At 34.5% G+C, this 23,421-nt stretch overlaps 2 protein-coding genes across 2 annotated transcripts; one reads left to right on the top strand and one right to left on the bottom strand.

Annotated features, from left to right (window-relative positions):
* Window positions 1–1,758: 1,758 nt before the first annotated feature.
* Window positions 1,759–12,890, top strand: LOC110710858 (protein root UVB sensitive 1, chloroplastic-like). The gene is made up of 8 exons (XM_021889198.1): window positions 1,759–1,941; window positions 2,428–3,423; window positions 3,552–3,827; window positions 4,925–4,981; window positions 5,096–5,294; window positions 5,552–5,667; window positions 6,281–6,457; window positions 12,252–12,890. The coding sequence occupies exons 2-8, from the start codon at window positions 2,560–2,562 to the stop codon at window positions 12,555–12,557; spliced, it is 1,995 nt and encodes a 664-aa protein (XP_021744890.1). The 5' UTR covers window positions 1,759–1,941; window positions 2,428–2,559; the 3' UTR covers window positions 12,558–12,890.
* A 436-nt stretch (window positions 12,891–13,326) lies between these two features.
* Window positions 13,327–23,421, bottom strand: LOC110710859 (WAT1-related protein At4g19185-like). Its single transcript, XM_021889199.1, has 8 exons — window positions 22,949–23,421; window positions 20,466–20,528; window positions 20,267–20,383; window positions 19,893–20,175; window positions 17,179–17,334; window positions 15,352–15,503; window positions 14,996–15,185; window positions 13,327–13,712 (listed from the first exon to the last, which is right to left on the bottom strand). The coding sequence occupies exons 1-7, from the start codon at window positions 23,206–23,208 to the stop codon at window positions 14,996–14,998; spliced, it is 1,221 nt and encodes a 406-aa protein (XP_021744891.1). The 5' UTR covers window positions 23,209–23,421; the 3' UTR covers window positions 13,327–13,712.

Consider the following 23,421-nt stretch of genomic DNA (forward strand, 5'->3'; position numbering starts at 1 on the left):
AATTATATCATAATAACTACATACTTAAGTTTAATTATCATTATTGGATATTTTATTGGGTACCCGATAACCGATCCGAAATACCCGAACTTATCGGTTCGGGTTATGGATATCACTTTTAGGGATTTTGGTTATTGGATACCCTTACCGTTAGTACTAACGGTACGGGTACCCATCCCATGCTCACCCCTAAAAAGACACACTAACAATGACATGTGTCATTTTCCGGTGTGTCACTTTTTTTTTTTTTGTAATTGAAAAAGAGTTCCATTTAGAAACAAATTTTATACATAATTAAAAGATCAAATGTATTCTTTAACAATATGTATATATACTATAGACTTAACATAATTAATTTGTGACATACGAAGTGTTATGTACTACTCCGTACTCTACAATTATTACAACAAGGATTTATTTTTTGAGATTTTTTTTTATATATATAATTATGTATTAGAAGTTTGCCATGAAAGATGTGGAAACATATTTTAAGCCGGTTGATGATTGAGAAAAAAAACTGCGTAAGAGAGAGTGAGTTAGTTAATAGTGTGTAAATAAGAAATCTTTTAACGAGTTAAATACATAGTTTGAAAATATTCATTTGATTAACAAGAAAAAATGATATAAATTTGTTGATGAAATATATATAGATATACATATATGTATATTTATTTTTAAATATCTATTTTCCTAATAGGTTATTTCATAATAAATTCATATTATGAAGTAGTAATTTGGATTATAATATAATGTCCACTTGCAAGGTTAAGGAAGTAACATATGCTTTCAAGTTAGGGTTTGTTTTGATTTATTAAACTGAATTGAATGGAGCTGAACGACTGATCTGAATGGAATATTTTATGAGAGAAGAAAATTAGGAACTAAACTGAACTGATTGGAGCTGAACTAAACTGAAAATAAGCTGAAGAGCACATGCCCTTAGTAAAAAGGAGCAAGTATTAGAAAGATGTATCAAAGTTTTAATTAATTAATTAATCACTTTTTTCAAATCTTTATCTTAATTATGAAAGTGCAAAATTGTATTTATATACTCCATTTTATTTCACCCGAATTATCACCCGATCCACCCGATTCATCCATAGATAATGGATCGGATGTGGATGAAGGTAAATTAGGTAGATGAATGGATTGGATGATGAATGGATTGTTAGTGGATGGAGGCGGATGAAGCATCATCCAACCCACCTCCGATCCATTGCCATCCATAATCACGGCACGGATCGACACAATAGCATGTGTGCTTAAGCCGTACATATGCCGATTTTTTGTAATTTCGGGACGACACGAAAAATAAGCATTAGCTCGCGGGCTGATCCTATTCACTTCACCTTTAGAGCAAGTTTAGCCTAAGACTTGGATGTGACATCATTTTTTGTGGTTCCCATTGAAAATGATGTTATCAAATTCTTGTTAAGACTCATTAAGACTTACACAAATTTATCACTTAAGCCTTAAGACTTATATTTGATATATTATATGTAGAAAAGTGTAAAAAAAAAAAGATAAGAAAAATAAAAGTAAAGTGGGTCCCAATCTCAAGTGTTAAGTTGAGTTTTAAAATTTCAAGACTCAACTTGAGACTTGCTTGAGATTTTTGAAGAAAAATGAAAAAAGGTTTAAGCGTAAATCTTAAGACTTAAAATGATAATGTCACCCCAATTCTTGGCTAAACTTGCTCTTAAAAAAATAATACTCGTATTAAGTTAAAATAATTTAAATTTACTAAAAATAAATTTAGTTGAGTTAAAAATCAGTAATAATGGGCTTAACAATCATATTTATCTGTTGACATTTAATTTTCTGAGCTTTTCACTTCTTACGCTGCACACCTCTCTCTATCTCCTCCATTGAAGCGTACTCTGAGTTCTCCATTGAAACACCTTCCGAAAGCATTCTCTATTACGTCGTTGCATTTTTGGAGTAAGCTGTTTGTTTTCTTATTTCTTAATAGTTGAATTTCAATTTCACAATCTAGGGTTTCATTTCACATTATCATTAATTTTATTTTCAGTATAATCAATTTATGCTAGGTAGATTATTGAACCATAGTTTATATAATTACTCAAATTATGAAACCTTATAGTGAGCGATTATATTGCTTGATTTTTGACATGTGCATTTTTGGCTAATTATGTTGTTATTATTAAGCTAAAGAAAATTATATGTGATTTTTCGAGCTCAATTTGATAGTTGAGTCAAATTTTGTTGCCAATGTGTTGCATTTTTCGAGCCTAATCGAACCGAGCAGTTATGAGGCTATTAGAGCTTGAATAGTGGCAGCTCGGCTCGATGGTTTAGCATCCTTTATGAACCTTGAATTGTTAGGCTGGGTACCTCTCTTGCCAAATGCCAATGTATGTCGTATGACCTCGTCTTTCGAAAGTAAATAGAGTTTCTAATTGTCAGGTTTTTTTGTACCTACGGGAAGGACTTGAGTCTGTGTAGTATGCAACTCATGGGTCTATTTCGTTCGAAGATATTGGATTAGTAGAATTACATTTGTCGTTGTGGAAAGATATAAGCTGCATAAAGTGACTGATGGGCTGCACTTGCACTTCCATGGCGTTGCTTTTGGATAATTTGTCACTTTTTGGATTTCAACCCAAAATCGTTTCTCAACATAGAAATCTCAAGGCTCGGTTGGAAGCACATGAATTTGCTTTTACGAATAAAGTTAGTTATTTGCAGCGTGCAGTTGCAACTAAAGCATTTGAGTTGAGACACGTTCTTCCTTCATTAGGACCTGAGTTTTTGTTAGATAGTGGCAATTATGGGAATAATGGCAATAACAATAAGAACAACAACGGCAATGGAAAAAACAATGATAAGAATGATAACGATGGTGATAGTAACCATGAGGAAAGTCATGGTGGGATTCTACGTACCTTTGCATTGTTTTGGACCTATCAGTTGACTTCTTTTCTCAGTGGCCACATATGGGACGATAACCTCAAAATGGGAGAGAGGATATTTTCTTCTCGGCAGTTTCTGCTATGCTTGGTGTCAGTTTTAGGTTTCCTACGCCTGTTCCATTTAGATCCTGCAGGTGCCTTAGGGAGTATTGATAAGGAAGGGGCCATAAAGGAAGAGGAGGTTGTATGGGAGATCAAAGGAAGTCAAAGAAAAAAACTAGTTCCTGATTATTCAAAAGACGAATTTGTAACGGTTCCGTCATCATCTATGATGCCTTCATCAACATCCGGAAAGGGGAATATGGATGATGGAATTCGAAATCTTTCAGCGAGACTTCCTAGTTTATGGTTTCTGTGCAAAGATTTAGTATTTCGTTTGATGCTACCAGAAGGTTTTCCTGACAGCGTGACCAGCGATTATTTGGACTACTCTTTGTGGAGAGGGGTCCAGGGTATTGCTAGTCAGATCAGTGGGGTACTTGCCACACAGGTTAGCCTGAGTAAAACATTTTCTAAATTGCTTGCAAAAATGTTATGTTGATGGGTTCAGACTTCAGAAAATGTTTTTGTTTGTCATGTTCTCTTTTATGATTAGTTTTTGGTTGTCTATCTTTGTAGTCTTTGCTTCTTGCTGTTGGACTGGGAAAGGGGGCGATTCCAACTGCTGCGGCAATAAATTGGGTGCTTAAGGATGGAATTGGATATCTTAGCAAGATCATGCTGTCAAAATATGGGCGACACTTTGATGTTCATCCAAAAGGGTGGAGGTTGTTTGCTGATCTTTTGGAGAATAGTGCTTTTGGGTTGGAGATATTAACACCTGCTTTTCCTCATCTTTTCGTCTTCATTGGTGCTGCTGCTGGAGCTGGACGATCTGCTGCTACCTTGATCCAGGTTAGATAAATCTTTCTGTGCTTTCTAACTTCTGACTTTCTGAGTTAGTTTTGGTCAAAAAGAAGGCTTTAGGACCAAGATAATGCACTCTGGCAGCTAAAAGGGAAAAAAAATAAAATAAAAAAATAAAAAAATCAGACCTTTTAATGAATGCTGGTGGTGGCTACATTAGCCAACTATCCCATGTGCACAAACAATCTCTTACGCATAACACATTCAACATATTTGATGCGTCTGAATGTTGCCTTGAAGTTAAATGTTCTATCACATTTCATACACATATTATAAATATGTATATTATCTTATAAGCACTTGAATGGATAAGGAATTATTGTGTTCAATTTGTTTCAGACCATAGCTTTCCAAGTAGATGTTTGTCCATTAATACTAATTGATTGGTTTTACTGATTACATTTCCTTTTTTAGAGTATGTATCTTGCTTGAATTTTTATCTTTGTTTTTGTGTTGTATAGTGAAAAACTGCTCTTACCCTTCTGCCCTTAATAACATTGGTATCTTACAAACTAAAAAGATGCTGGGATCTGGGTATTGGTAATTTTAGGATATAATGAGTCTGCATTATTGTTAAATTGTTCATTTTAAGCTAATGTTCTATTTTGTTTTTGACACCTATCAGTCTCTGTCTCTTTCTTGCGTCATAGTCTATTTTGAAAATTCTGTTTTCACATTTTCTTCTATGGTGCTTCTATTGAACTTGTCTCACATGTTGACAAGTGTTTGCACGTATTTCTTGTTGAGTTAAATAAAGACTTACCTCTTAGAATTAGTGTTACTCCTTCAAATTCTTTTGGTAATGTAGAGAAATGGGCAGTGAATATGGATTCTGGCTATACTCTGTTCAGTTTTCATCTTTATGACAATTATAATCATTAAAAAACATAAAAATTGTGATGTCTGGAGATCAGACTTTGGACTGACCATTTCATCACTATCAGTCATCACTTTCATCACATTACAAGTTTATACAGAATGTCAATATATTATTTCTTCAATTGGTTTATAGTGATACTCACCGCATCCTTTTAAAAGTTCAATCTGTTCATTATGTGCTAACACTTGATATTATTGTTCTGTAGGCTGCCACAAGAAGCTGTTTCTATGCAGGCTTTGCTGCAAAGAGAAATTTTGCAGAGGTAGATCTGGGTTTTACATGTAATTAATTGTCAAATTAGAGGAGTCTCCTCTTTCCTTTAGCTACTAGGATTATATTACGACATTATGTAATTTTTCTAAATGGATTATATCAGGTAATTGCAAAGGGTGAAGCACAAGGAATGGTGAGCAAGTCAATTGGCATCATGCTAGGGATAGCTTTAGCTAATTGCATAGGCTCCTCTACACCACTTGCCCTTGCTTGTTTTGGTATAATAACTTGCATTCACATGTACTGCAATCTGAAGTCTTATCAATGCATTCAGCTGAGGACTTTGAATCCATATCGAGCAAGTACTTCTTTTCCCTAGAAGTAATCATTTTTCAAGTTAGAATCACAAAAACTATCTGCAAAGAATATACTTTGAAAATGATGTGTCAACAATTTTGTCTTAAGGCCACATTTTTTTTACTGATTCTTATATTTGGAGGTCTCAGCTAATAACTAGGGGCCACATTCTCTTTTAAGCTTTAGTCTACTTGGGGATAATCTCATACTAAGTATTAATTATGGTAATAGTCTAATTACTTGCTGAAATATGTTGTTACAGGCTTAGTGTTCAGTGAATATTTGTTGAGTGGCCAGGTGCCTTCTGTGAATGACGTCAATGCTGAGGAACCTCTTTTTCCAGCATTACCAAATCTGAATTTGGGGCCGGCTGATAAAGTGAGTTTCTTTTTGATTCTCATATCTGATTTTCTGCATGAAACATGGCTTGTACAGGACACTATATGGGGTTAACTTCCCATCCTTTTCCTTGTCCCCTAATTATAAAAATATGCAATAGTGTGCTACGCATTGTTGGTTTTCTAAATAGAATGAACAATATTTTAGAGTTGATCCCCATATTCGAGTAATCCTAAGTTATCCAAATGTACATAGCCTTATCCTTTCCATTTGAGGACTGTTAGAAGTTGTTTCCGAGAGATGTAACTGTGCAAGCATTGTGTATTTGACAAAGGGAAAATGTCGAAAGAAATTATTCATTTATCTTTTGAAAATTTGCTAGAAATCACCTTTGAGTTGTCACATTCAGTCTCCATGACATTACAAGGAAAAACATATATTTAAGGTATTAGGCGTGTTTCCACACTGAGGATAGGATGATTGTAGCCTTCATATCTTGTATTCCGTTGGATTGCTGACTAGTGGCTTATTGAAATTTTGATGGTAACATAAGATCTTTTTGTTATACAAAATCTTTTATGTTCTGCAAAAACATGGCATTGTTTGTTATGAACTTATTCCTAATTATTCAAATGTATCTTTATGTTTTCAGCCAAATTCTTCAAATCTGTCAATTGAAGCCAAGAGCGCCGCTGCAGAAATTGAGAAGCGGCTCGAGCTAGGATCCACATTAAGTGATGTAATTCAGAGAAGAGAGGATGTAGTTGCACTTCTTGATCTCTATAGAAATGAAGGCTACATCTTAGCCGAGCACAAGGGAAAGTTTTGTGTAAGTAACTCTTGTATGTATTTGTTAAAAAGTGATAAACTTGACATTTACTACAAATAGCTAATTAAATCTTATTCATGAATAATGAAATTAGGAATGCTATTATTATGAGAGAAAGAGAGAATGTTAAGGAGAAACATTCATTTATTAGCATACACAATATTATATAAACACAATATGTACTCATTTTGAATTAAGAAAAAAAGAAATAGAAAAGTCAGACACATTTTATAAGAGATATAAGATTTATTATTTAGTGCATTTGTTTTCCTCTCTATATTATTGTCTCAGATATATGAGCCAGGTTATATATAAAACATGGCAACAAAAAATAATGTCGTAGCTTTTCAATACCCAAAACTCACAAAAGAAAATTATGATAAGTGGTCTCTACGAATGAAAACTATTCTTAGCGCACAAGGACTTTGGGAGATTGTTGAAAAAGGTTTTATTCAACCAGAAGATGACTCAAAATTAAATGAGGCAGATAAACAAGGTTTGGAAACCGAGAAGAAAAAGGATCAAAATGCACTTACGGTCATCCATCAAGGATTAGATGATGATATGTTTGAGAAAGTTGCTAATGCAACCAACTCCAAACAAGCATGGAATACTCTTCAAAATTCATTTGAAGGAGTAAGTAGAGTAAAGAAGGTTCGACTTCAAACTCTAAGAGGAGAGTTTGAACACCTTGAGATGTGATTATTTTGGAAGAGTTTTATACATTGTGAATCAAATGAAGAGGCTTGGTGAGTCAATGCCACATTCTCGTGTAGTTAAAAAAAATACTACGCTCTCTTAATTCCGATTTCAACCATGTAGTAGTTGCTATCGAAGAGGCCAATAAGGACTTGGATTCCATGACGATTGATGAACTAAATGGGTCTCTTAGAGCCTATGAACAAAGAATAGTTAAAAAAGGTAAAAAGGAAGATGAGCAACAAGTGTTGCAAGCTAAAATCTCTTTTAATAATAAAGGAGACACACGTGATAAACAAAGATTTCAATCACGTGGTAGAGGTGGTTCACGAGGACGTGGACGTGGCAATGGACGTGGCCAAGGAAGAGGGATAGAAGACCAAAACACCAATAATTATTTTAGAGGTGAAACTTCAGGTCGAGGCCGAGGAAGAGGTAGAGGAACGAACCAGTTTCAAAGAAGCAGTAACAAAGCTAATATTCAATGTTACAATTGTGATAAATATGGCCATTTTGCATGGGAATGTTATTCAAAAAAGGTGCAAGAAGAAACAAATCTTGTTGAAGATAAAGAAGATGCAGAAGATTCAACCATGCTATTAGCCCTAAAAATAGAAGACAAGAGAGATGAAAATTGCACATGGTATCTTGTCAATGGAGCAAGTAATCATATGACAGGAGACAAAAATAAATTTGTTGATCTAGATACAATTGTGACAGGGAATGTTACTTTTGGCGATGGCTCAAAAGTAAAGATTGAAGGGAAAGGTACAATAATGATTGAAATAAAGGATTCTAGTCACAAATTTATTCCGGATGTTTATTATATTCCTAACTTAAGAAGTAATATCTTAAGTGTGGGTCAACTCTTAGAGGTCAATGGATGTAAAATAATAATGGAGGGACAAAAGTTGTGGCTACGTGATAGATACTCTAAGCTTATAGCCATAGTCTCTATGACAAAGAACAGAATGTTCTTGATAAACTTACAAACAATTGGACCTATGTGTTTGAAGACGTGTATTGAAGATCCATCTTGGAAGTGGCATATGAGATTTGGTCACCTTAATTTTGAAGGACTAAAGGAACTAGGTCACAAGAAAATGGTACAAGGATTACCCCATGTTGATCATCCGAATCAACTTTGTGAAGCATGTTTGTTGGCAAACATTCAAGGAAGCCCTTTCCAAAACAAACTAATTTAAGAGCTCAAAAGCCACTCGAGTTAGTGCATTTAGATTTATGTGGACCTATCAAACCCCCATCACTCGGTAATAGTTCATACTTTATGCTTTTCATTAATGATTATAGCCGGAAGACATGGGCTTATATCTTAAAAAATAAATCTGAAGCTTTTGAAACTTTCAAGAAGTTCAAAGCATTAGTAGAGAAAGAGAGTAGTTATGAAATAAAAGCATTAAGGACTGACAGAGGTGGTGAATTCACATCTAATGAATTCAACAAATATTGTGAAGACCAAGGAATTCGCCGACCGCTTACTATTCCTAGAACACCACAACAAAATGGGGTTGCCGAAAGGAAGAATAGAACCATTCTCAACATGACAAGATCCATGTTGAAAAATAAGAAGATGCCAAAAGAATTTTGGGCAGAAGCAGTTGCATGTGCAGTTTATTTGTCTAATCGTTCACCAACAAAGAGTTTGAAGAATGTGACACCTCAAGAAGCTTGGAGTGGATGGAAGCCAAGTGTATCGCATCTTCGAGTATTTGGTTCAGTTGCTTATGCACAAGTTCCTAAGCAACTAAGGTCTAAACTTGATGATCGGAGTGAAAAACTTCTTTTCATTGGATATGATGAAAAGTCTAAGGGTTATAAGCTGTTTAATCCAAACACCAACAAGTCAGTAATTAGTAGAGATGTAGAGTTTGATGAAGAGGCAACATGGGATTGGAGCGTAGAAGAGGAAGAATCTTACAACTTTCTTCCTTATTTTGAAGAAGAAAATTCAACACAACATGTTTCAGAGACTGCTCCCACTACTCCACCACCATCTCCTCAAATGTTATCACCTTCATTACATTCAAATGGAGATTCATCAAATTCAAGTGAAGGACCAAAGAAATATAGAAGTATTTCCGATCTATATGAAACGACAGAAAGGTTAGAAGAAAATACTTCTTTATTTTGCTTATTCAGTGATATTGAACCAATGAGCTTTAATGAAGCAACGAAACAAAAGGAATGGATTCATGCCATGAATGAAGAAATACAAGCCATTCAAAAGAATGAAACATGGGAATTGACACCACTCCCAAAAGGAAAGAAGGCGATAGGAGTCAAATGGGCATTCAAAATCAAGAGGAATGTGATGTTAAAAGATACAAAGCAAGACTAGTTGCTAAAGGATACAAGCAAAAGCAGGTAATAGACTATGAAGAGGTATTTGCCCCAGTTGCCCGATTAGAGACAGTGAGGTTGTTAATCTCAATAGCAGCACAATTTCAGTGGAAGATACATCAAATGGACGTAAAATCTGCTTTTCTAAATGGATTTCTAGAAGAAGAAGTGTACATTGAACAACCAGAAGGTTACGCTATCAAGGGACAAAAGAATAAAGTACTTAGATTGGAAAAGGCATTATATGGGTTGAAGCAAGCACTTCGAGCATGAAATAGTAGGCTCGATAAATACTTGCAAGAAAATGGATTTTCAAAGTGCATTCATGAGTATGCACTTTATGTTAAGAGGAAAAACAACGATGTGTTCTATGTTTGCATCTATGTAGATGAACTAATTTTCACAGGAAGTAGTATAGAAATGTTTGATGATTTTAAGAAAAGAATGACACGTGAATTTGAGATGACGGATATGGGACTCATGTCCTATTATCTAGGAATTGAAGTAACTCAGAGTGATGAAGGAATTTTTATCTCACAGGAAGCTTATACAAAAGGAGTATTGAAGAAATTCAATATGTTGAATGTTAATCCAGTGAACACACCAATGGAATGTGGGTTGAAATTGTCGAAGAATGATCCAAATGGAGAAAAGGTGAATCCAACCTTTATTTAAAAGTTTAGTAGGAAGTTTACGATACTTGACATGTACTCGCCCAGACATCTTATTTGCTGTTGGACTAGAAGTCGCTTTATGGAAAATCCATCTAGGTCTCATCTAAAAGTGGCAAAGAGAATTCTTCGATACTTAAAAGGTACATTAGACCATGGGTTATTATACTCTACTTCACATGAATTTAAGCTTATGGGATATTGTGATAGTGATTTTGCTGGAGATATTGATGATCGTAGAAGTACAACAGGCTTTGTGTTTGTACTCGGAAACAATGTTGTTTCATGGAGTTCAAAGAAACAACCAATTGTTACACTATCTACATGTGAATCAGAATACATTGCTACTACTTCGTGTGCATGTCATTCGATATGGTTAAGGAGATTATTGAAGGAACTCCAACTGCCACAAAAGGAACCCACCGAGATCATGACTGATAACAAGTCAGCTCTTGCTTTGGCGAAAAATCCTGTCTTTCATGACCGAAGCAAACATAATTACATATTGACACGAGGTTTCATTTCATCCGACAATGCATCGAACAGAAAGAAATCGAATTGAAGTTTGTAAAGTCTTTGGATCAAATTGCTGATATCTTTACGAAGCCATTGAAATTTGAAGATTTTAATAGGATGCAAAAGTTAATTGGTATTGTGAGAAAGTCAAGTTTAAGGGGGAGTGTTAAAAAGTGATAAACTTGACATTTACTACAAATAGCTAATTAAATCTTATTCATGAATAATAAAATTAGGAATGCTATTATTATGAGAGAAAGAGAGAATGTTAAGGAGAAACATTCATTTATTAGCATACACAATATTATATAAACGCAATATGTACTCATTTTGAATTAAGAAAAAAAAAAATAGAAAAGTCAGACACACATTTTATAAGAGATATAAGAGTTATTATGTAGTGCATTTGTTTTCCTCTCTGTATTATTGTCTCAGATATATTTGAGTGTCCACCATGCTTCCAACAGTATTGATTTATATACAACACATTGAAACTGAGTTCTTCAGAACCCCCCCCCCCTCCTTTTTGCTTGTGTATTCAAGTAGCCTTTGTTGAATGTGCACAGGATGAACTCTTTTCTTGTTAGGTTTAAGAGTTCAGAAGTTGCAGCCTTCAACTTGACAGCTTCTTGTAGATAGAACTGCTCTGTCTGATCTATTCTGATTTGAATGTTTTATGTTGCATTTACCTTATTACTTATAATTATACTGATGCTCTGCCTTTAGCCTCTAGCAAAAAATATTTCATACAAAAAAACTTTTCTTTAACACTCTTGAAAGTGAAAGATGGTGGGAAAAATGATGAACATTAAAGGGGTTAGGAGTGTAAAGTAATAAGTTTAAGGTATGTTCCGTTAACTTGATGTGAAATTATCAAATGAGATGTCATTAGATTTGCAATAACCACGTTCAGAAAAATCTACAGCACATTATGTTCAGAAAAATGATGTGTACTTTCAAAATTTGAAATTTTCATAAATATTTTGATTATGGTATTAAAAATAATTAGCAATAACCACGTGCAGATAAAAATATATGGTCTGACTTGAACATTTCTGAAATAACTCATACGCAATTATTTGCTTTGATAAATTGAACGGTGAACATAGCCTTAGTTGCTGAATGAAGATTAGGGTGGTGTAAGGAGAGGGGTGAGCTGATGAAATTTTATATGATTTGTTTGCTTTCTCATAAGTGTAGTTTAATCAAGACTTGAAGATAGGTGTCTTTAAGCTGAAAAGAATACAGCAGAAATTTGGGAACCAGAGTAATCATTGACTTTCTTTGTTCCTCACTAAGATAGTAAATTATTATGAGCCATGATCTAAAATTTTGTTGCCAACCCCAAGTCAATATAAGTACTACTAGAATTGTTTAACCTCCTTGTTACTCAATTTTCGGCATTCCCATGTTCTATTAATAGTTCCTTAAAAAATCTACAGAGGACTTAACTTGATAAAGTTGTACGTTTAGTGTTCTGTCTTTTTATCATAGTCTCAATTTGTTTTATTGCTTCTTACATATTAATTTGGACTTGATTGGTGCAGGTTATACTCAAAGAAAGTGCTTCACCGCAAGACATGCTAAGATCTGTGTACCAGGTCAACTTCCTTTATTGGCTTGAAACCAATGCTGGAATACCATCGAAAAATGCTTCTGACGACTGTAGACCTGGTGGGAAGTTACAGATATCTCTTGATTATGTGCAGAGGGAATTTGACCATGCAAAGCATGATAGTGAATTAGCAGGTTGGGTCACTGATGGTCTTATTGCTAGGCCTTTGATTCATAGGATTTGTCTCAACAGTAATGTCTCTACTGGACCTATAGCTGATGCCAGCATAAGTTCTTGACAGCTCTAACTGTGCAATGAACCAAGAGAATAAAGGGGGCCTAGCTGACAGATACAGTAGTGATTTCATGATTTGCATTTTGAGCTATCAAACGTTTGGCTACTAAACATCTGTTTTGGCGTGCTTCTCTGAGTTCAGAAGCTTTTGCTGATAATGCCAAGTGTTAAAGAAGCTTGGCATCCGAGTAGTAGCTTAGCCGTATAAAACTGAGAAAATGGTAGGCAGTGGCTGTTGAAAATTTGTATTGCGTAATGTAAGTTTTGTAACCTCATCTGCAAATTTTCCATTCTTTGCTGATACGAATTACTAGTACATCCTTTAGTCTAGTTCTTCACAATTTGATCATCTACATTTGTTCTACTTTTTTGTTAATGTTTTTTGTTTTTTGATTAGTCATTACCTATGTTACTTCGACACCGTGATGTACGCTGGGTGTCGGATCTTCTGATACTTCAACACGATATGACACCCTATATAATGACACTATACAAGTACAAGATTTATAAAATCTGGAGTGTCAAAATATCCGACGTGTCAGACTGACCCCAAATCCGAGTCTATGCCAACATAGTACATTACTGTCAGTTGTGCAAAAGCTATTACCCCCTCTCTTTAAATTGCACCATAGACCCACTTTTGGTGAGAGTTTTTGGAACAAATGCTGCCAAAAATAAGGGACAGGGAGTATGAATTTACCAAGCCAATAGTCCTCTGATGTATATGAACTGAACCTTGGGTCATTTCTGTTTCTTATGAATCAGGATACTGATGCATATAGAATCACGTTTGCATAGCATATATTAAAGTATAAAACCTCTCAGAAAGGACTTTTTTGTCGTTACAAAGAGAATAATATAATTGGCTACAACAAATGATCTTGAACATAAGTAATTATGCAAATTGAAAATCTCTATTTCAATGCGAAGCTTGCTCCAAATTCCATGTGAAAAAAGCCAAATCTAGTGATAGATTTGGCCAATATAGCTAGCATATATACAACCATCAGCGTGCTGTCTCTTTGAAACATATTTTCCATAACGCTATCTGCAGAATTCGTGTGCCCTGGATCTTGATATAGACAATATCAACCACAGTTCCTGGCGATAGTTCCTTCTGGAACCATTATGCTTGCTGTACATTTGTATAGCTCTTCACCTGTATCATGAGCAATTAGTTGCACTGGTAGAAGCAAGTAATCTGGCATAATAAAAGTTCACATCAAACACAGACAATTTTCAGCTGGCATAGCATAACAACATAATGGACTATAAAATCCCCTTGATATCATATCTGAGTAAAACAATAAAATTCTGTAATCAGATTTTAAGTCTAAAAAAATGATGTTTCAACTAAAAACTAAGGAACACTCAATCATCTTCCCTTGACTTTTCTAACTCGATCTGCAACATGTGCCCAGCACATTTTGTGAAGGCAGCACACTTAAAAGGTTCTAGGCGTTAGACACTTATTTCTGAGGCAAAAACATCTACAGGTTCATTTGAGAAATGTTTAGTATTTTACATAGTTAAAAGGCAAGTCTGTGATTATGACTCCCTAGGCCATTCCGATGGTACCATTCAAACTGGATCCAAGATAACTAAACAAACAAGATAGGGTTTGTAGCTAAACACACAAGATCCGAAATAAAAGCAATTTACAATACAGATCTAAAAAAGAATTTAATTTTTTATTGCTCGGTCTTTTGAAATATGGTCACCTTTCCTTCTGGAATTTTCCCTCACTCCCACCACAACATCCACTTACTAGACGAAGTTTAAACATCCAGGCTTCCCAATTAATCCTTGCCTTCTCTAATAAGCGACTGATTTGACAAAACTAGATCAAAACTATACGTATCAAAATTCAGCGCTTTTGGCATGGCACATAATAACTGAAAGGGATGCCACTTGTTGAACTAACAAGCTGGACATTTCACTAGGACGAAGAGAGTATATATTTGCAACACATGTTTTGGAAGAAGATAATGGCCAAAGCTCATCATAAAAAAAGGAGACTTCCAGAACTTTAAAACGAAGGGAGTTTATTTTCTACTTTCAAGGGTCAGAGTGGGTACAGTAACTTAAATAGTATGAAGTATTAGACATGAAACTAACATGAATTGACAAAGAAATACTCAGGCAAGATTATGATTGTATCTGCTTTAATAGAGTTCAATGAAACTGTTAATGCAGTCTGAGATCAATATCTTGAGGTAAAGGACTATGCTGCATAGATAATGTTTTGTGACTTTTGTCTGAAGCAGTAAATAACATCAGCTGCTGTTGAACAAGAATAACACATTATCTTCATTTTTATGTTGGTAGCAATGCATAAATGGAATTGATGGAAATGTGAACAAAAAGAGATACCATAATTGCAATGGCCACAAAAATTGGAAATAAGACAGTTAAGGATAAGCTCCATGTTTTGCATATTACCTAATCCAAAACCTTGTATAAAGAAGATGATGACCCAGCAAAAATGAGTCCTTGCTGGTGCATCTTGCTGAGTGAAGAATCTTTGTGAATTAGAGGTTCAGAAGGTATACCCGCAGCAGCTTGCTTTTCTTTGTAGGATGCCCAGGTGACCATGTATAAGCCAGCAATAATTAAAGAGCCTCCTAGCACACTGCAGAGAATCTCCGCCATTTAAGGTACACTTAGTGCTTAAATTTTATTCAGGACAATAGACACTAATAACTTATAAAAATGTAGCAAATAAATTTTAACATATAGAAAGCAAAATATAGCAGTAACCATGAAAGTCGATATCTTTTATTTCTGCCAAACCATACCTTCCCAGGTATAGGGTGCTTCCTAGAAAGATAAGTGACAAAAAGGTAGATGCTGCAGGTTGAAGTGGATTGTAAAGAGCGACCAATGCAGGCCCCAATATTTTATTGGACCATGTGATAAGTCCATAGTTGAGGGCAGATGCAATGATTCCCTGAAAAGATAAAGTGACATTCAATGTTTATATTGCAGATAAGATAAATACTTGTATAAAACAATGAAACAGCAATCTGCAGATGCCAAAATAATAATATACACCATCGAAAAGCACACACTGACACTCACCTCTTCCCTGATTTTAAATATTAATCGAATTACATTTATTAGCGCATCATATATCTGAATGAATCAAAGCAGCCTAATTTCTTCATTCTTTTGGATTGGTTAGAAGCAAACCTATCAGGAGCCCTACCGACATTAGATCAGGTCAATTCAGATTCATGTTCGGGTTAGCTCTAACCAGGTTAACTTACCTACAACCTGATCAATACGCAGGTTCAATTTTTAAACCCCAACCTAATCTGTCTTTCTTTTTTTGTTCCTACGTCGGGTTCGGGTTGACCTATTTAACTTGAATTTTAATTTTTTTTTTTTTTTTTTTATGTATTATTAATGGATCAACTTTTTTTTTTTTTTTGAATAGTATTAATGGGGTATTAATGGATCAACCTGAACCCTTTTGACCTACCATTTTCGTATTGAGCTAAACTCATGGAGTAGCGGGGCCGATGAAGGTGGTAAAAAAAAAGCAAAAGGACTAAAAAGCCTCTATTGAATAAATGAAGATAGAAAGAAAGGCTGTAAAAAGGGTAGCCGCCAGTCGGTGATAAACCTAAGATTAGCCAAAAGGACACTTGTTTGGTTTCCCCTTAGTTTGGGTCATAAATTTGGGTTTGGGTAGAACCAACTTGATTCTAAATCATTTATTATTTTGGGTCCTAACCTAACCCATATGATTTCAGGTTGAGTAAATCCATTTAATAGATCAGATCAAACACTCAACCCAAAACCACTATATTTAGGTCGATTTCGGGTTAAAATAATAAGTAGGGTCAGCTTTTGCCAGCCCTAAGCATTGAGGAGGATGAAGATTCCAAATATCGTAAGCAGGCTAGAACACGAACACAATTCACAGATGCCTTAACACTTTGGCTAGAGAATAATCCACATTCCCACAAATTTAAACTCTTTCCATATTCCTACTTCCTATATAAAAGCCTCATATCTCCTAGGCAATGGTATTTTTAAGAGAAATTGTAACAGAGGTATTGTTTATTAAAGCAGAGTTAAATAAGAAGGTAATGGAAATAGTTGATTGTTTCTAAGGATAGTGAGATGAATTAATGGAGGGGTTTTGTTAGTTTGCGAGTAAAAATGAAGTAGATAATGAACCCACCCAAATGAGAGAAATAGAGCTCTTCTTTAAGGACAAGGTTTATGGGATATATAGCTTTAATTTAGGGACAAAGGGAGTCAATGGGAATTCTGATGAGATGTGTGTGAATCACCACGGTTATAGCAACTGCTATATACAAAGTTAGAATAGTGATGAAGAGTTATGAATTTGGAGTTTAATTTTGGATTTGATGGCAACAGGAATCGACTAGCTAAGATACCCGAGTCAATGAGAAAATTATATGTACTTGTAATATAGTTATAGACCACTAATGTACCTCTAATATAATAGTAATGTATCTAAAAAGGACCTTGTGATTACAATTGTAATTCATGTAGTCACACATACACATTAAGTACCGAAGTAGAATGTGATCTTGACGCTTTGTCGCTAACTAAGGTTGACATCAAAAAAAGGGTAAAAGAAAACTTACAGCATAGAAAACAGCAAACAGTTCATCATGGTTCATACTCCAGCTTGTCGGGTCATTGGCCATAAAAAACGAAGAAGTAACGATAAGAAGAGCACCAAAAAAATATGAATATGCTGTCACTGAGAGGCTTGCTGGGTATTTCTTCAGAACTGGAGCCTGCAAAATAAGTTACAAAGATAAGTGTTTAATCCATAAGACAAGCTACAATCCTGAATTTTTATTTCCACTTTTATTTACAATCATATGCAAAACTCAGCAAGCACTAGATAAACATGTCACTTCATGACCTTGAGGTCACAAGTTCAACCTTCAATATCCCAAACACACAATAATCTCACCTCCCTTATGCTTTAGAAGAAGTTTTAGCATTTTGTTATTCTAATAGAATTATGCAGAAAATGACTGTATTATAAGCACTTTGTTATTCTAATAGTATAAGTTTAATACGTCCTTCATTATCTTTTTTACTTTAGTTAGACTTACACGATGACCAAAGCATAAATTTGACTGTAAATATCTGTAATTTGTTTTTAATAATAAAAATTGATATTTTTGAAGTTATATCGGGATGAATCTACAAGGATCCACGTGATTATTATTTTCCATAAGATTAAATCACAAAATATTGTCAAAATAATTATGCGAGTAATGTTAAAGAACAAATAGTATGAGTAAAAAAGAATGGAGGAAATTACTCATATAACAATTTTATACTTGGCTAAATTATATTAAAATGTACTACCTTGTTTGCAAAAAGTGGTAACACTTCTTTCTCATGGTCTTCAATGCGCACTTTTGACCATTTATATTTTTAATCATGAATAGTAAAAGTTATAAATAGTTAAAAATATGAATTGCATCGACATGAATCTAACAATATCCCACCAAAAACATTTTCATATACTTCGACCTTTTTTTTATACTTGCAACATTTCAATAGTGTATACTATTCACATACACAGCTACAATTACAATTCAAGATTTATACTTAAGAGATACATAGTCATATGGAATCTTGTTACATTTGTCTCAATGTGTACTTTATTAAAATTTAATCCTTAAAACTTTTACAAATACATAATTAAAAAAAAAAACAGTTGAAGTCATGTATTGGCAAACATGAAAAATAGAAATCTTGTAAGAGTTGAAACTAAATAAAAACATAAGAAGTACTAACTAATTAGTAAACAAAAAAATATAGTCAAAGTTTACAAATTTTGACCTACAATAAGAAGCATTACAAATTTTAAAAATCAAAAGGATTATAGAATATTAAATACTACCTCTGTTTTCCTAAGTCTTACTCACTTTCCGTTTTCATCCGTTTTTCTAAGTGTTACCCACTTTTACTTTATTCCTTTTATGACAACTTTTTATTCATTTTTTCACTACAGCCCTACTTTGTGTGGCCCAATTGTATTTAATAATTTTTTTTACTCTCTACCTCCCTCCTCTTTAATACAATAGAACCCACATGAATGGTTCCCACTTTGACTTTTCCTGGGTTTACGTAGCTACAGTAAGTAACTGAGTAAGACTCGGCAAAATGGAGGTAGTATGTTGTACAGAGTATATTTCAGATTTTCAGATATCTTAGCATATCTGTAAAGCATTAATAAAGAAAATTCCAAAAACAGCATGAAAATTTCAGAATTGACATATGCTTTCTTCTAAGAGACTAAAAAGAAAATTTAAGGTAGCCCTGCTCAAATTAAGCCCAAGCAGGCTCCCCGGAGCTGGCTAGCGGCATAACACCACTGTGCCATGCCTAGCCAACCCCCCGTCCCTTCCTTAGTCTCTAAGTCTCCACTAAAGCAGAGCATGACAGTATGAGTGAAGTTAGATTTACTCCAGGTTTGCAGGAGACTTCTGATTTGCACTACCCAATATCACCTTCAATATCTCAAACCTAAATCGTCTGGTCGATGCAGCTACAAATCAATGTATTAATGTCATTGCATTAATTATGGTTTAATAACAGATTTTTCGAGTTAGCAGGAGGCAATGAACTAGTTAGAAATTAAAAAAAAAAAAAAAAGTAGGCACTGGTGGCATCTTGTAGAAGCTGCCAAAGCAAAAAAAAGGAAGCAGCATCAGTTTTTTAAAGGGAAGAAAGTGACTATGCCTTTCCCCTCTGGGCCCTTTCCCCAACCCCCAACCTTCTTCTCCTCAAAACTTCTCTGACTACTGAAAAGCAACAGTGGAAGTTACAAGAATTTGGTAGGAATGAGCACTGAGATTAAACAGACAACTTTTGGTAATTGTTTCTTCAATAAACTAAATTTGAAACTTATCTTCTAGTTCAGAACTAATATTGTACATTCCCTTATAACTGGTTATCTTTCTCTATCTATGTTTATTTATTTATTTATTTTTAGTACAAAGAAAAAGAGAAGGGGAAAAAAACCCCTCAATATTCAGCCTCGTTAGAAGTATGAGAGAAGTTATGTCCCTATAATGATCATAGCTCTTTTGCTGCAATCATAATCATGACAAGACTGAAGCTCCATGCACCTCATGCCCATTAATTTCTTTCATAACAGAAAAGTCAAATCAAATGGTCTAACTTCTCAACTAGAGAAGTTCCTAGTCCCAACCTACTACTTTGAAAAATATGTATGTATGTATCATTAATCCCAACCTGCTACTTCCTAGATACTCAATAGTTTAGCAGTATCATAATTTACTTCAAAGAATTATAAACGCAGTAATACCTGAATTGCAAGATAAGTTGCCATGCACACACAGTTCCCAATAAGACAAAGTACACCAAGGTGAAATGTGTCAAACCCAAATTCCATGGTCCTAGCAACAAGCCATCCAACTGGTTCTGGCTGTCCTTTGGCACTGATTTCACCCTGCAGTTCCATCTCTTCTTTTTGTCCAAGTATAGACGGCCCTTTATATACAACCATCAAAACAGCACCAGAAACACACAAAAATGTGCCTGCAACCTTCATTTTCCCTTCAGCTCTATATAAATTCACAGTTTCTGTGCTGCATGGAAAAGATTAATATAAGCAAATTAAAAAGTAACAGCAAAGAATAGATAAAAGATACAAAATTAACCAAATTTGATCAAACTGACCCCATTATCGTGGCCAAGAGGAAAGTAAATACAGGAATAGAAGGTTGTATAGCTGCAGCATATGTTGGATTTGTGTACTTCAGACCAATAAGAAACAGAAGTTGGTTTCCAAAAATCCTAGTCAAGTAATTAACATAGCACCTCAGATAATAATTAAGAGATTGCTCAACAACAAAACCAGCAATATCTTCTCACATACCCGGTAAGCCCAAGGAAGAAAAATGCAACGAGAAGATTTTTTGTAATTGGTGGTCGAACTCGCCTGCAGAAATCAAATACAAAACATCAGATTCTTTTAAGGACCAAAGACATCAGGAAACTGAGGATTAATTAGCCTTTTGTTTCATTTCATTTGTTGCAAAAGAAGAAAATCGAGCCCTCTTTTTTCATATGCATCCTGACTGCTACTAGATAAATTTAAGTATCAATGTCATACAAGTATCCTCAGGTATAAACAGTGTAATCATATATTCTTATTGAACTAGTTCAAACTAAAACAACTCACATCTAGAACGAAAGATATGTTTGAATGAGTTCTATCTCAAACGACCGACCTACATTGAGAAAGAGAATACAAATGTTCATTTTTGGAGATTAAAAACCTATGTATAACAATGTGTTCTATAAGATGTTTTTTTAAAAAAAAAATGCAAAGCAACAAAATTTTCAAGGGATAAAAAGACTTATTGATTATTTCCCTCAAAAAGGGGCAAATTAAGTGATTTAGGGTATAGGGTAACAGGGTTTAGGCAATTGCCAAATGGGGTTTTGGTGAAATGTTAACCGTACACGTATGGGTTACTAAGGACTTAAGGAGTCACAATGCCCATTTAAGTCGCTTCCAAAGAAATAAAAAAAGTTTATGAAGTCTATTGTAATGATAATATAGGTTGAAGGTTCTATGAAGAAAATTAACAGAATAAAAAAAAAAACTTCAAGTCATCAAACTTCTTTTCACATCAAAACAGATGTGTCCCCAATTACCTCCTACATTTCACTCTCTGAATTTTCATTTTCCTTTCGAACTTTTTACAATATAACTCTTCTCCAAGACTCTGACCATTAAACGAAGATCAAATACAATTTTCTATTATTTTCCAAAATCTAAAAAAGAAGTAAGTGGTTCAAGGCTTCTATAATTATAAGATAAACAACAAAATTCAATTTTCTAATTGATGATCTGCATGTACAATATAAAGAAGAATAAAAGCATAAGTGGCTAAAGTTACTAAATTATCCTGCTTCATTGGGAGTGATTCAAGTCCTTTCTAGAATTTTAGAAATCAGTCCCTATCAATTCTGGGTCCAATTCCTAAAATTTTGACCGGATGCGTAGTTTGCTTACCCCAACTTCTAGTTGAGTCTAGGTAAAATAGACAAAATCATTGTTTACAAATGTTCCTCATACAAATTCTTGTTCAAATAAGGAAAAACTATAAAGATAACTTCTTTATCTAGTTTACAATCACAAAGAAAAAGTGACATTAATTGGGTATTACACATGTACTACCTCAACAATCAGTTGGGTACCAATCACAAATGTACTACCTCAAGTCCTTAACTATCAGTTGGGTACCAATCACAATTGTACTACTTCAAGTCCTCAACAATCAGTTGGGTACCAATCACAAATGTACTACCTCGAGTCCTCAACAATCAGTTGGGTACCAAATTGGTCTCAGTTGGGTACCAAATTGCCGAAATTGGTTTGTAGAATTTTTAAGCACACACTAATAGCAACTTCTGCAATTCACTCAAATATGCTTCTCTTAAAGCCTTTTTCTCCATTCAATCTTGGCCGGCCAATACCATCTTATTAAGCATGCAGTCATTAAATATATATACTCATGTTAGTGCACACTGCACAATATGAGCAGGGAACTGAAACAAAATAACATTACTGATTTGTAATAAAGATTTGCAGTTACCTAGTTCCAATCTATACTTGTTCCAAATGTCCCCAGTGAAATATTAATACGCAGGCACTATAATGCTGTAATTGTCTTCTCAATGCTTCAGTAATCTAACATCAAAATTTTCTTGGGCTCGTAAAGTTGTAAGTGGCTAAAGTCGCTAAATTCTCCTGTTTCATTGGGAGCGATCCGAGTCCTTTCTAGTACTTTCCAAATTGAACAAAAATTCTGTTTCCTTCAATCAACCAAATGAATTATATTCATTCCCTTCTTCCATTTTAGCCAATAAAAACAATTCCCCTTTACTAATCCACAATTTTAAAAAGCTCCATAAATTCCCAAATCTTTATACCTTAAACAGTACAAACATTCAGATTCCCCGTGTCCTCTAATAAAGCCTCAATATTCGTGGTGTATAATATTTCAACTATCGGGATCCAAATTTTCTAATATATCAAAATTTCCACTAATTCATACTCAACAGAAGCAACATTTACACATCCATTTCTCAAACCAATAATCAAAACCCCAAATCATATAGCTTAAACTATACTAAAATTCATACTCGCTCCGTCCTCAAATAATCATCCTCCACACTATTCCAGTCACCCTCTCAAATTAATCCAACAAATCAAAATATTCCAAAGCAGAAGCAATAATTCAAACACAATACAAACAAAATCAACCAAAATTCCAAATCAAAAACCAAAATGTAACAATTCAAAACTATAAATTAGAAATTGAAAGAGAGAGAGAAAAATTGACTAACTTTTCGCGAACATAAGCAAGAGGAGCAAGGATTGAGAGAGCAATAAGGTCGCGAAAAACGCAGAAAACGATCTGATTAACACCTTCATTAAGAACAAGTTTAGTAATAACATGGTATCCGCCATTACAGAGCTGAACCAAAACCAAGGCACCGTGAGCTTTCCATATCTCGCCGCCATTGACGATCATGGAGCTCATACCAGCACCACCTACATTCGCCATTAATGATGCTTCTGAAGCTCCTCTTTCTCTGTATCTCATGAAAACAAATTTGGGATTTTAGGGTTCTTGCGTGAATTTTGGTGGGTGTGAAGATTGAATGTCGTGATCAAGAACAGTTGAATTGGCTTTGAAGGGAAGAATTGAGTGTTTTACTGGTAATCTTCAGTACAGTCTGTTCAAACATCATCAAGTGACTACTAAAAAATTAAAATTTGAAGAAATGAAAGGTACCCTTGACGAATTCGTGCGAGG

Source organism: Chenopodium quinoa, unplaced genomic scaffold (genome assembly GCF_001683475.1).
Source record: "Chenopodium quinoa cultivar QQ74 unplaced genomic scaffold, ASM168347v1, whole genome shotgun sequence".
Lineage (NCBI taxonomy): Eukaryota > Viridiplantae > Streptophyta > Magnoliopsida > Caryophyllales > Amaranthaceae > Chenopodium > Chenopodium quinoa.